We start from the raw sequence: 13,562 nt of genomic DNA, 5'->3' as shown, positions 1-13,562 counted from the left end.
TTTGCATGCAAAAGTTTGATTTTACAGAAAAAGTGAAACTGCTATTCAAAACCAGAAGGTGACATTTTTTGGAGGCTCACCAGGCGTCGTCTCTCAGCACGTCTTTGCCATCGAAAGAGTAAAGGGGGACGTTGTCTTTCATCCGTCCGTCGCTGAAGATGGCTTCCCAGTTGTCGAACAGAACCTCGTCCTGAGGGATGCGCAATATTTATCGACGTTAGCAGACTCTAAATAACCAGCAGGGAGAAAACGCTTGAGCACCTTCAGGTTGACGATCGGGATAGTGTCTCGGTCTGACTTGCGAACGACGCTGTGGAGGTCCTGAAGCTTTGAGGACAAGAAAGCTCTGAATGTTCCTTTCATCCCGAGAGCCTGAGCCTGAGTGAAGCACAGGAAGTCAGCTCCTCGGATGCCGCGGATGGATCCAGTCTGAGGCCCGTTCAGGGCGATCAGGTGAAGCTGGAGGGAGACAAATACTGTGTCACCAAGTGGTAGCGTAAATACTACACTCCAGAAGTTTGATTATCGTACCCCTGGACCGGATGTGTGATGGTGGGGGGGAGTCTGGGGTACAGAAACCGGAGGGCGTCGTGGAGTTACAGCAAAGCGACCATCTGGCCGCTCTTGAGCTGAGTGAGTGGGATACCGACTGTCTGGATAGTTCAGGCGGTCAGTGTAACTGGGAAACCTGGGGTCCGTGGGTGGTGGGTAGCGTGGGTCCGGCTGATAGCGAGTGTCAGGCTGGTACCTGGGGTCTGGGTAGTTTGGGTGTGGAGGCTGCGGAGGGTATTGAGGAGACCTGTCTGGTGTAGAAGCATACACAGCCGTGGGATGGACGGGGCTCTGCGGCTGCCTGTGTGTGTTGTGGTAGGAGCTGCCAGTGTTGGAGTGGTGGTCCGGCGAATACGGGACGACTGGAGGGGGCTCCGCCGCTAACACCTCGTTACCCTGCGGATTAAAGCGGCGCGAAAACTTCAGTACTTTCAAAATGATGAAGAAGAGACTTTTGGAAATGGCACTCACGTCCTCTGCGGGCAAAGCTATGTAGCCTCCGAGCTGGAAGACAAGACATCACTTTTAATGAGCAGAAAACAACGTTCCAAAAATGTGCGCACTGTGCCACCTGAACTTGGCGGACGCCATCTCGGACGCGGAGGTAGAGATCGGTCTGGTCCAGTATGTAGACCAGCGAGCCCTCGGGTTGCCGTCTGGCAGTGGCAGTCATGGTGTTGTAGGAGCGCAGCACTGTCACCTGGACACGACCGATTTTATCCATTATGTTTTTGCCAAGAAACAAAAGCTACTGTATTTGTATAATATTTCACGTTCAACACAACTCCTCTTGACTGGAAGTATTTCAAGGTACTTTCAACTGTAGACAAAGGAGGACAACATTGAGTTTTTTTCATAGCACACAGGCAGCTTCAGCTTGTTTCCTTGGGTGGCTTCATCTTCAAGCTTTTGTAAAGATGTCTTTTTGTGGACTCATTGCAAACAGCTTCCATATTCTATGGCCGCATCATAAATGAATACATTACACTACATACATTAACAGTATCCCATGAAAGAATTCTCACCCCAGAGGACAGTCCAGGCAGACCTGGAACCCCAGGTGGACCCGGTGGTCCAGGAATATTGATAGCTATCATTGGAACACAAAAACATGAGCTCCAATGAGACAAAGACACATTCAATAATAAATTATCATCCATGAAACTGACTTTGGCTTCCTCTGTGCGCTCCAGGCAGGGAGGGCCCAGGAGGTCCTGGTGGCCCAGGTGGTCCAGGTTGGCCGTCATAACCTCTTCCTGGCTGACCAGGTGGCCCCTGAGGGCCTGGAGGCCCCACAATGGCGTCACCTTTGGGACCCTGTCGGAGTTTAAAGGGTTGAACCAGTCCAACCTGAGAGAATTTCAATCTTAAGACAAGGTCGTACTGGTGGTCCAGGGGGTCCTTGTCCTCCGTATGCTCCATATCGGGGGTCGTAATACCCTCCACCTGGTTCTCCTTTTTCTCCCTTTAAGCCTGCTTCACCTTTCAGCTCATACTATACGCAGAAGAGCGCTCGAGTCAACAAGGTTACACAGTCTGTCACATACATCTCCTGATACTGTTTCTCACCCTGAAAGCATTCACATCGAAATTCGTTCCAGCTCCTGCAAGGAAAACAAAAGCCCTTTTAATGTCTTGAAATATGTCAAAAGACCTCGCTTGAACACAGGAGTCCCTCGTACCTGGTAATCCAGGTATCCCAGGAAAACCACGATCGCCCTTCTCTCCTTTAGAAGCTGCAATGACAGTGAAGAGTTAGTTTGTAATCCAGCTCAACATTGAGATGTTGTGTGGTGGAAGCTCACCAGGGAAGTACTGGGTGCCCCCGTCATAACCCTAGGACCAAAAACAAACTTGAAATTAAACTTAAAAATGTACAACAAAATGTGCAACTACAGTGCAAACATTGCAGTCCACTAAAATAGTGTTCATGACTTGTCTCCAGAACCACCCACTCTGTTTCTGTCGCTCGGATAAGAAGGCCCGGGCGGCCCGGGTGGGCCCGGAGGACCTGGAGGACCCTGGGATGTAACAAATACTGATGATTATTTGTTGCTCATGAAGAAAAAAATGGACTGTATTAAAGTATTAAATCAAGCTCACAGGATATGAGTATCCTCCCCCAGTGCCTGAATCTCCCTTCTCTCCCTTGACTCCATTCAGCCCCGGTCGACCCTTGGACAAAAACACAGATCAAATCCCGACATCTTCATTCAACTTGGTCAACTTACCGGTCGACCTGGGAATCCAATCTCTCCTTTCTGGCCTGCAGGACCATATGGACCCTGGAATAAGACACAATTGGAATATTAAATCAACAGCAAACTGACATTTAAGCAGGCGAGTGAGTATGAGGCTTACTGGTGGTCCGACCGGGCCAACTGGTCCCGGATCTCCCTGTGAAGAAATTCAGTTGTAGCAGGTTAAACGCCGTCAAAAATAGGGTCGAAAAAGATGCATATCATTCCTCCATTAAACCTATATTGGACAGCACCAACCAGTCAACACTGGTGCTGTACATTCATTCACAAGTCAGTAGGTGACATGAAGCTCACTAAACCCATTTACAAATTGCTCTATGTGTTTCATCTTTATCTGTAGTGTTTCTTTATTTCTGGTGAGTCACTGGTTTTACTGTTGAGTAAATGTGCGTGTCACAACTAAAAGATGCCATCTCTTCCTGCCCACATTGTCATCACATGCTGGTTAAACGTTAACTTGGGTCCAGTGGAAAGTTTGCCATGTTTATCAGAGATGAAAGAAGAATTGCTGGACTGATGTTTCACATCATGAAAAGATGACTGTATTCTGGTTCAATCAGAGGAAGTTTACCGGCCGTCCTGACAGGTGACCCAGATACTGAGGTTGTCCATCAGGCCCTAAGATGATCCCAGGCTCCCCTTTTTCACCCTGACCAAGGAAAGAATTACAAGTTAGCCACAAGTGACCAGTCCAATGTAACACAATCTCAATTCCAGAATCCTTTGTATTCAGCTATGGATATGAGAAATATCTCTCTATATAGATATTTGTATATATGTATAAATATTTGTAATTTTGAAAAAGTGGCATTAAAAGGGCAAAAATAGGATTCAGCTGTTCAACAAACAACATCCCATGAAACACAAGAAGCACAAGTCTGAGTGGATCCATTGGAGAATGAGCAGATCACATTAGTTGCCTGAAATTCCATTTAAAATTCCATCAAACCTTTGGTGCATATCCTGCTGGACCTGTGTCGCCTTTGTCTCCTTTCGGTCCGGGGAGACCCTGCAGCGAACAAAAGAGGGTTCAGGTTGCAAAGGTGCGGGCACATACAGTTCAGCATGTCGTTCAGGTTAGGTGGTTGCAGGCTGAACGTGACAGACGTTAGCTGTATTAATGGTTTGACCATTTTGGTGCAAGGACATAAAATGTTAATATGACATGCTTGATCCTAAGAGTTGTTTTGTACTTCCAATGAAAAGGTCATTGTTAATGAGTCGGGTACAATCGGGCTACCAAACATGGTTTCAGATGATCGAACACGAGACATTGTTCATGATGAGGTCAGCAATCTTCATGGAATAACAACAAATCATGGAAGAAAAATACAAGTGTAATTGTTGAAAATATAATTTTGTTGGCTTTTCAATGAAAACCTGATACAATTGCACATGACTCTAATTATACAGTATCTCATCATATTTCTTAAATAGTTTGGGTAAAACTCACATATGAGACGGAAAATAGTATTGCTATTTCTTATTAGCAGTAAGAACAAAAGACGTCTGTCCTTTCTAATGAACTTAAGTAAATGGATGGCATGACGCAGATGCTGATTTATATGGTGCTTTTTTCGTCCAAATCCACACAATTTAACTGGCTAAAATGTTTCCTGATACACTTAGTCAAATGTATAATGAACTCATGTTGAGTCGTTGAGGAAACACGAGGTTCTAAGTTTAAAAAATACCCTTGAAAAGAGAAGTGATTCAGCTTTTCTTCTGCTTTTTTTCAGTGTTGAAAATAAAACAGTGCTTGATCACATGGCTTTTATCTTTAAATGCCAATTTGCCACATGATGCTAATGTTTTTATTAGCTGTCAAAATACACACCCAAACACGAACTTAGAGGACACTGTAAAATGATGTTTATTTCATTAAAAAAAGAACAGAGACACCAAGACATTAACATCTTTGGGCCCCATTCTTGAAATGTTTGGGAAATGCAGCAAAATTGAGTGAAAGATTCAATTAGAAACGAGATGTCGCAGCAGCTTAACAGAAGGCCTTTTGTTTTTTTCTGACTCAAGAGGGACGTAAATTAAAGTGGTGTCAGTGAGTTGAATTAAACGTGCTATTGGATCAGAGATGATTTGTGACATCATTATCACAGATTGATTTTTGTGTTGTACATACTGGTGATGATCCTGGACCTCCCTGGAATGAAAAGGAAAATGGCGTTCAATTTAGGTGAGAAATTATAGCTGCAGTGGTTCGGGGTGAGAAGACCAAAGGGGGAGTGGACTCACCTGCCACCCCTCGCTCCAATACACGTCGTTATACTAGCAAGACAAAGTTAGCTGGTTAGTAACGGTGGACATTCAGGCTGGCAGTGACCATTAGTGAGAATAAGTATATTTAGTCAGTGTGTCATGACGGTAGTTAGCTAGTGAACAAGCAACAGGCTTGGAGTATTTGTTAATACACAGATTCGCTGGGGTCTCTGTGTGACTCACATCACCCCCGGGGCCGTAGCTGACCGGTCCTGGTGGCCCTGGTGGGCCTGGAGGTCCGGGTGGGCCGCCGTCACGCCCTGGCTGACCCTGACATGACAATAGAAACTCTATCATATTTCATCATTCAATCCCCTGATACAAACTTTTTTTTTGTACTGGTGACTAATGAATTATTTTGGGGCCAACATAACTAGTTTCTGTTGTCTGAAATGAAAAAGAATTTAATGTAAACAGTGGCGATGCTGATATAATTCCATTGACTGAAAATGTGAGGAATATTTACTCAGATTTATAAGTTAGGGTAATAAATACTCAGATCCCGTGCAGGTGGGATCAGAGCCTTCGACCCTTCTCACCCTGGACATGGACTGTTTGTTCCTCTTCCCTCTGGCAGGAGGCTACGGTCCATCCAGACCAGAACCTCCCGTCACAGGAACAGCTTCTTCCCCTCGGCTGTCAGACTGTTGAATTCGTGAACAGCCTTGTTGTTATTCTATTTATTTTATTTTATTTTATTTTATGTCACTTTATTCCAAAACACTTTCTTAGTTAGTGGGTCCCCACTGACCATGGCAATAAATTTGATTCTGATTCTGATTTGTTTAACTTGTAGTTACTCTATGATCAGCTGTGCAGATATTGCTGTGCCATCTAACACAACTTACACTTTCGCCCTTGTCTCCTCTGTCTCCCTTTTCACCCTGAAAATAAAACTCACATTATACTCATGAAGGAACCGAAGGAATAGTTAATACACAAGTTATATATTTATTATTATTTATCACTGAAAGAATTCTTACAGGGAGTCCAGGGAATCCATCTTGACCGGAAACTCCAATCGGCCCTTTTGGACCCTCGGCTCCTTTATCGCCATGGTTACCTGGCAATCCCGGCCGCCCCTGGATATTGGGCATCATTGAGTACATCACTTTTACTTGTGCCAGCTTCATAACTTACTGGTATGCCTGCAATACCCGGAGGACCCTAAGGAAAATAAGAAAATAAATCAGTGCTCCTGAAGGCAAAACCTGAGGCATGTGATGAACAAACCTGGGGTCCTGGTGGTCCTCTGGGTCCTGGTAAACCTGCAGGGAACTCATCACCTTCCTGATCCGACTAGCAGGAAAGGTGAAAGAGAAAATAATGGCAATCCAGACTCCTTGTAAAATCCAAATACAAATTAACTATTAAAAAGAGCAAAACTCATTTCGAATGCAACATAACGCGTTGCTGCATTGAAAGGAGTGGCATAACCGTACAGACATATAAATCGCACAAGGACATCTAGTGGTGGATGTGCGGATTGCAACTACCTACCTTGTTTCTCGGTCATGGAAAATGGTCTTTCTTGTAAGAAATGATCAATGACATTTGTACGGAGCCCCAGACCTGACGTTTTGTGGCCATGATTTGATTTGATTTTTATTTTTTCACCATGTCAGGTCTGCAGCTCCGTACATCGGAATCCAGACATTGCTTTATAAGTGCGTGCAACAATTTTTACAACTATTTATGTTCGTGTTAATAATTTGCTACTGAATTCTACATTTCTTATTCTGTATTTCTTACTTCTGACTCTCCTCTGCAATTCTAGTGTATGATGGAAATATAATTGATTCATTCATTGGATTTTTGAAGCTCTTCTCTGCCATATTATGTGCCATTGTACTCACATAGCCTCCACGGTACGGAGGTCCCGGTGGTCCAGGAGGTCCTGGAGGCCCGACAGGTCCCATTGGACCAGGAAGTCCTGCGAGTCCAGTCAGTCCTGGTGTGCCCGGTGGCCCTGTTTCACCCTGAGAACCCTGTGGAACAAAAGCTTTGTCTGAGAGGTAAAGCTGCCAGCAGCAGGAGAAAGTTGAATAATAGACGGGAAACTAAGGAATATGAGTGTTCTCCCGACTTACATCATTGGCTACACTGATAAGCAAAACACATAGGGCATCAATAACTCCATCTGAGTCCAAGTCATAGAACCCAAAGCAGAATCCAGAGGCAAAAGCAAACTTTTGAAAAGAATTTTCCATTTAAAGGACAAACGAATCGGCTGCTTTTTTGTGCGACAGATTGTTGTAAGAGAAGAGACCAGAACAGAACAGAGTACCTGCGTCCCATTAGCATTGTCAGAGGATGGAGTGAAGTAGGAGAACAAGTTGGTGAAAAAGTTGGATTCTTGTTGCTAGAAAGCAAGGAAGGGAACACACCATGGATCCAGGATCACCCTCCACCAAAATGTACGTCACGTGTCAGACATTCTCCAACTCACCTTTTCCCCTGAACCTCCAGGTAGACTGCGTTCAGTGCACTCGCCCTGGAGTGTGGGATAAAGTCAGCGTGCACAGTATATATGGGAACAAAACTAATTTATACAGCTAGTTAATGCTATGATATATGTGCTGAAATAATGGTCTCTTAAGTTACAATTCATCTGTCGTATTATAGTGACATGCTGGTTGACATGTCTGCCACTGTGAACTCTGACCTTCTGTCCGGGGAGTCCGGGTCGACCAGGAGTGCCAGGAGGACCAGGACGACCCTAAAAAAAGCCAAACTTGCGTTGGATTTTTCTTCTCTTTAGTCACACTGAGTTATTTTGACACAGACTGGTAAGCCAGGGACGCCATCTTGTCCAGGTGGTCCAGCAGGCCCAATAGCCACAGGTCCATTCGCTCCTGAAGTAACAGAGGTTCCAGGGAGCCCGGGAGGGCCGGGAGGGCCTGGGGGACCAGGAAGTCCGCGGAAACCCTGAAGAAGGAGACAGTCAAAGGTAAGTGAGGAGATTTTTGTAATCTATTATTTCAGAAACGGTACGTGTGTGCGCATCGCACCCTGAATTTGTCAAGGTCTGGTAGTCCTGAGCCCTCCATGTCGAAAAATGTCTATGTAGTGAAATGAATTAAAATGAAAAAAGGGTCATTTTATCTTGATTTAACACATTAAAATATTGCACATACCGGGTGATCACCAGCTCCAGGTCCAGGAGGTCCTGGTGGACCAGGCGGGCCTCTCGGTCCTGGCCTACTCTCTCCAGGGTCACCCTGAAAAACCATTACAATTAAGGCAGAGGGCCACGTGCAACATCCAGGGAGCACTCTGACTTAAAGACTACTGATAATCTCTCAATTGTTTGAACCTTTTCTCCTTTCAGACCAGGCACTCCAGGTATTCCTGGGACTCCACCAGGACCAGCCGGACCCTTGGGAAGAATAAGATGAATAAGTAGTGTCAGAAATATCAGTGAAGAAATGAGGATGAAAGACTTACAGCTTTTCCATCTTCCCCAGGATCCCCCTGTGTTTTGAAAGAGACGGTCAGTAAACAGGATTCCAAATACATTGGGGTGCTATGAATCTTCACTAACCGGCTCCCCATCAGCTCCTGGAGGTCCAGCAGGTCCATCTAATCCAGGTGCTCCAGGGGGTCCAGGTGGTCCAGCAACCTGCTGCACCACAGAGCCATCTCCAAGTCGGACCACCTCCGCTGCAGGGCCGGGGGGACCCGGAGGCCCAGGTGGCCCCTGTGCTCCACGCTCACCTTTATTTCCAGAAAATTCAGAGCCGGAACTTCCCTTCAAGAATGAGGCCGGAGGTGATGCTGGGTCAGTTCGGTCCAAAATCATATCAATGTTTTGTGTCTTAACACAGGCAACACACCTTCTCTCCCTTCTCACCCTGATGAAGAAGACAGAAAAGAGAATACATTTGGGATTAAACACGACACACCTGTGTCTTTACAGACAGCAAAGCTTCTAACCTTCTGTCCACCGCCTCCTGCTGAGAGTGAAACAGAACCTGGGTCTCCTTTTGGTCCGGCAGGGCCTCGCTCGCCTTTTGCTCCTCGATCTCCTTTCTGACCTCCTGAGCCAGCTGGAACTGTGAAGGGGTGTGAATGCAGGTCATTTACGCAGAAATAAGCAACCTGGATATCATTGCTGAGAGTGACACCTTCCACCTGGATTTACGTTCCACAGATCATGATACTTAACCATTGAGAAAAAAGAGGCATTCATGAAACCACTTCCATTCATCACCCCATCCCATCTTTAAGGTACATCAATGTCATGTGACCAATACTTTTCTGCTAGCTCATGTGACCAGAGCGAAGCCCCAAAGAACGTAGAAAGAATTCATGACTATAACATGCCAAATGATTTGATGTTTTGTGACATGAATAACAAAATCACAATAAGCTGATGACATCTGCATTGTATGGAAGGTGCGATGAATTCACAAAACTATGCATGTCTTTGCTTCAGTGGTTCTGGTTCCAATTCTCGCATTGTGCTTTATTTCAATGCTGCTCAAGGAAAACATATCTGTTATGGCGCCCTCTGCTGGAGAAAAACTAATAGTGCAATAAACCAAAATCATTTCAATCAAATACTTGTATATAATATACATACAATATACATTATACATACACATTATATACATACAATATCTAGTTAGTTACATCTCACGGATCCTCTAGAATAACAGTGGTTGCATTTGGCCACATTTAAAATATTTGTGAATGAATTATTGTCCTTATTTGAACAGCTAACTTAAGGTTTCATTTCTCAGTGCTGGGGGTGAAATTATATTTTCTTTGTTGTTAGTGGCCCACTTGTCATTGACTATCAGTTTTTATGTTTTATAATTTGACATTCATTGTACAGTTTTGAGCTTTGAATGGTGATAGATGGTGGTAGATTAACTGATAGCAGTATAACAGATGATTCATTCTTAAAATGTTCTATATAAATGTAAAATGACCAGTAGACCATAGATCTGCATTGTAGTTCTACTTTGATTCATGTTTTCCCAAAAGAGGTCTAGGGGATGTGAAACATAGAAGTATGTGTATGTGTAATGCTGTTTCTCTTCCTCTCTCTCTTCCAGGATTGGACGTCTTTTTCCACGATGCAGGCTCCACAGACACACACACACCTGATCCCAATTTGCCAATCCCGCTCTCCCATACCTTTGGTTTTTTGGACCGTGTGTCCCTCCAGTGAAAAGGCTGAGTATTGTTTTGGTTGTTCCTCGTGTTGTCTACTGGCTCTACCTCCTTCCTGCTGCATCTCAAGTTATTACAGTATGTTTACAGCATTGCTCGCAACACCAGCTCACTTGAACAGAGAGCGCACTTTCAGCTTACGATAGGCACTTAAAAAAAAGAACAAAAATCCCATGAACTATGAAGAAAAGGAGGAAGTGATATGTATGCCAACTTCCACTCATCTTAGTATGAAGGTAAATCTGGTTGTATTTCAATGTGTATTAGCAGTGGTTTTTTTAGGGTTTTTTTGGTGGAGAAATCCATCAGTGTGGGTGACGATGGTCATAAAAGCAGCTGTATGAGTTCATCTCATCCACTAGAGGGGGGACAAGACCCGTTCTGAGAACCAGGGTCGACTCTGCCTTTGGCTCCCTTCTGCCCACCAATGAAGTGTTTTCGACCTTTCTCAGGCCACGGCTTTCATTGAAATCCAGAGACACACCACCAAAGGGACCTCAGCCAAATCCAGTTTTACTTAGTCGAGAGTCCTGTAGAAAATGCCTTGTCATTTGTGAAAAACTGTAGACAATGACTCTCAAATATTTTGGCATGTTATTTGCAGATTGCAGTAAACAAATGTCTTTGTTTAAAAATGTCTTCAGAAAGAGGTGGGCAGTATGACAAAATATATCTTGATGTATTTATTTTAAATATTCTCTGACTCGGCTTCATAATCATAATTCTTTATCTTTTCACATTTTGGATCGCATTTATTTGGTGCCGCATTGTGGAAGGTGTGTGAAGTTGGAGGCACATCAACTTAAAGCTGCGCTTTTGACCGGCGTCTTCGCTTCGACTGTCTGTGGGAACAGGAGTACCAGGTGCAGCTCAGGACGACTCAACACAGCAGCTTTACATACAGTATTTAACATAGGATGTGTCAGACTCCATGCAGTTTCCTCAGATTGTCAACACGTTCTTATTGTTCATGAATTAATGTCATATCTCCCACCTCTATTTCTGGAGAAACAAACATGACACTCTCTCCTGGCACGCTACTGTGCTGAGGCACACCCGTTGAAAAACACTGCACTGATGGTGCAGAGCAATGATGTCACGACAAACCTGCCAGTTTACCTCTGACACTGGAACCTTTGACCGAGATGAGAGGGGGTTCAGGCATGGGTCTGACAGTGATGGTGGCCTGATGAAGAAATAAAAATCATGACTCAAACCAACATGAGGGGTGATAAATAGGCTTGTAGGGTATAGGCTTAGAAGAATTTCTAGTCAACTCAACAAACCTTTCCAGTTATTCTCCTTTCAGCCTCGCCGCTCCCGAAATCCCCAGAGGCCTGCAAAGTCAGTGAGATCAGGTGAGAGGATCCATGGTACCAACATACAGATGTAGATCGACACTCACAGCATCATAGTCGTCGTCGTCCTCACAGAGTCGCTCTGCTGCCAGAGGATCTCCCACTAGAGTCACTTCGGCCATGTCGCCCTGCAGAGCAAAGACAAAGACTTTTCCTGGTTAATACACAGTTAATATAAGTGCAATCTTCCATGTAGTGAGTTGGTTATATATCACAAACACAAGGACGATTGGGGCAGCACACACTGTATATGACACACAGACATCCACACCAACACTTGTGTACACACAAAAACAAAGTTGCAGGTCCCACGTGTGACATCAGGAAAAGTATTTACTTTTTATGGCTCCCAATAGAGGCAGAACTTGTGTATTTCCTGTTCAAATACTCTGGAGGTTTTAAAGCCTGAAATTGAAATTCATTTATTTAATCCACCGACAGCAATTGCATACATTTTCATGATATTTGGAGGGAGCCACACATTGTATGATTTGTTTCTAATTAATGTTATGCGTACCGTCACTTAAATTCACATACAACAAATTCACTCATTTAATTTCAAATGTATTCATTTTTGTGTTCCACACTTGTTACATTTTATCCACAGGATTTTCTAATATTCTGACTGAAAACTATGTTATGAGATACCAGGCATGGTTGTCCTTCAGAGCATTGTTTCTGTAATGAAATAACTAGGGAAATGCATTTCTGCATTTCACTGAAAGTAACTCTGTGAGGTTACAGCCAACTCTACCACTTGGATCAGATCCAATGTCTACTGAAGCTTGGAACAGAGTTTCCTAGAGTAGATCTGAGAGGATCATGTACCAATAACTTCTATATGAGTTTTAAGTATTTACTTGCACTGAAGCGAAAATATGACTGTCTTGCATAATGTTGATTTTTATTTTTATTGTATTTGATTGTTCATATTATTAATAATTGTTAAGTTAGCAATTGTGTTGGATTTTACCATCTAAGGCGAACCAACTTTAAACCATGCATTGCAACACCAAAACCTCTCTTCTGTTCAACTCACATGTCGGATGCAGAGAATGTTTCACTGCATTTTCTCAACACAACATTCATCAACGCCTTGTGTCTTTGAAAATGAGGGAGCCAACGTGTCTGTGACTTGAACGCCGTGGGGTTTGTTTTTTTAATGCTCCGTTTGAGCAGTTATTAATATGCAAAGATGTCAAAACTTTGAGTGTCCTGCTTGAGCTAATAAAATGAATGAATCATTAATTCAGTCTTACCGAATACTTGTCGGGGTCAGCCGTGCCTGCTGAGCCCAGAAAGCCCCAGGACTGATCATCTAGCTCCAGGAGGTCTGGTGAGCGCTCAAACTTCACCACCTGCGGCGCTGAGTCACATCCCTGGTAGAAGATCACCTGCTCCTCGTGGATTGCCAATGAGAAGCGAGTCCATTGGTCCACCATGGTCGGCACCTCGAAACTAGCCGCCTCGTAGGAACCTTCAGAGTCGGGCTCTGTGTAGAAGAACTGGACTCTTTGGCGGCCCGACTCCACGGCGCTGAGCTTGACTGCCACATACATGAGCCTCTGCGCGGCATCCGTGATGGCGAAGAGGACGGAGGCGGCCGGGGTGGTGGGTTTGATGTGGAAGAGGAGGGAGAAGTGACGGTAGAAAGGGTTGGGGAACAACGCCTTGATCATCTGACCCGCCGGAGCTCCACGTCTAATGTCATAAGCTGATCCGACACCTGGAACCTTGATGAGCCTTTCCACCCGAGGGTCCAGGAAAACTTTCAGAAAGGAGACTGACTTGTACCCTGCAGGGCAGAGACAACTGTAAATGCAGAGATATTTTTGGGAGCTCATGTAATTCCCAACATCAAGTGCTGTAGTATAAATTACAGATATACTCAACATGCACATGGAAAATAAAGGTACATTATAGTTTAGTGAAT

At 44.3% G+C, this 13,562-nt stretch overlaps 1 protein-coding gene across 4 annotated transcripts in view; it reads right to left on the bottom strand.

Moving 5' to 3' along the window:
* The window catches only part of LOC128753679 (collagen alpha-1(XVIII) chain-like), a 33,841-nt gene that overhangs the window by 2,262 nt on the left and 18,017 nt on the right, over nt 1-13,562 (bottom strand). For 2 of the 4 annotated variants that reach the window (XM_053855643.1, XM_053855617.1), the window contains exons 2-41: nt 12,889-13,424; nt 11,677-11,757; nt 11,558-11,608; nt 11,391-11,457; nt 9,027-9,145; nt 8,927-8,944; nt 8,635-8,841; nt 8,538-8,564; nt 8,407-8,469; nt 8,228-8,311; nt 8,102-8,152; nt 7,878-8,018; nt 7,756-7,809; nt 7,540-7,584; nt 7,378-7,452; nt 6,947-7,078; nt 6,324-6,389; nt 6,231-6,257; nt 6,074-6,172; nt 5,939-5,974; nt 5,274-5,360; nt 5,067-5,099; nt 4,954-4,974; nt 3,763-3,822; nt 3,385-3,462; nt 2,914-2,949; nt 2,784-2,837; nt 2,656-2,727; nt 2,508-2,573; nt 2,358-2,388; nt 2,235-2,288; nt 2,122-2,156; nt 1,937-2,047; nt 1,722-1,869; nt 1,578-1,642; nt 1,124-1,252; nt 1,024-1,056; nt 532-948; nt 262-459; nt 81-190 (exon numbers count right to left, since the gene is read on the bottom strand). In XM_053855643.1, coding sequence (XP_053711618.1) covers nt 81-190; nt 262-459; nt 532-948; nt 1,024-1,056; nt 1,124-1,252; nt 1,578-1,642; nt 1,722-1,869; nt 1,937-2,047; nt 2,122-2,156; nt 2,235-2,288; nt 2,358-2,388; nt 2,508-2,573; nt 2,656-2,727; nt 2,784-2,837; nt 2,914-2,949; nt 3,385-3,462; nt 3,763-3,822; nt 4,954-4,974; nt 5,067-5,099; nt 5,274-5,360; nt 5,939-5,974; nt 6,074-6,172; nt 6,231-6,257; nt 6,324-6,389; nt 6,947-7,078; nt 7,378-7,452; nt 7,540-7,584; nt 7,756-7,809; nt 7,878-8,018; nt 8,102-8,152; nt 8,228-8,311; nt 8,407-8,469; nt 8,538-8,564; nt 8,635-8,841; nt 8,927-8,944; nt 9,027-9,145; nt 11,391-11,457; nt 11,558-11,608; nt 11,677-11,757; nt 12,889-13,424 — 3,817 coding nt within the window. The remainder of the gene's footprint in view (nt 1-80; nt 191-261; nt 460-531; nt 949-1,023; nt 1,057-1,123; nt 1,253-1,577; nt 1,643-1,721; nt 1,870-1,936; nt 2,048-2,121; nt 2,157-2,234; nt 2,289-2,357; nt 2,389-2,507; nt 2,574-2,655; nt 2,728-2,783; nt 2,838-2,913; nt 2,950-3,384; nt 3,463-3,762; nt 3,823-4,953; nt 4,975-5,066; nt 5,100-5,273; nt 5,361-5,938; nt 5,975-6,073; nt 6,173-6,230; nt 6,258-6,323; nt 6,390-6,946; nt 7,079-7,377; nt 7,453-7,539; nt 7,585-7,755; nt 7,810-7,877; nt 8,019-8,101; nt 8,153-8,227; nt 8,312-8,406; nt 8,470-8,537; nt 8,565-8,634; nt 8,842-8,926; nt 8,945-9,026; nt 9,146-11,390; nt 11,458-11,557; nt 11,609-11,676; nt 11,758-12,888; nt 13,425-13,562) is intronic. The other 2 variants (XM_053855626.1, XM_053855634.1) reach the window with 2 other exon arrangements.

Source organism: Synchiropus splendidus, chromosome 1, assembly GCF_027744825.2.
Source record: "Synchiropus splendidus isolate RoL2022-P1 chromosome 1, RoL_Sspl_1.0, whole genome shotgun sequence".
Taxonomy (NCBI): domain Eukaryota; kingdom Metazoa; phylum Chordata; class Actinopteri; order Syngnathiformes; family Callionymidae; genus Synchiropus; species Synchiropus splendidus.
The sequence above is the reverse complement of the archived record's forward strand: the minus strand, read 5'-3'. Positions and strand labels throughout refer to the sequence as shown.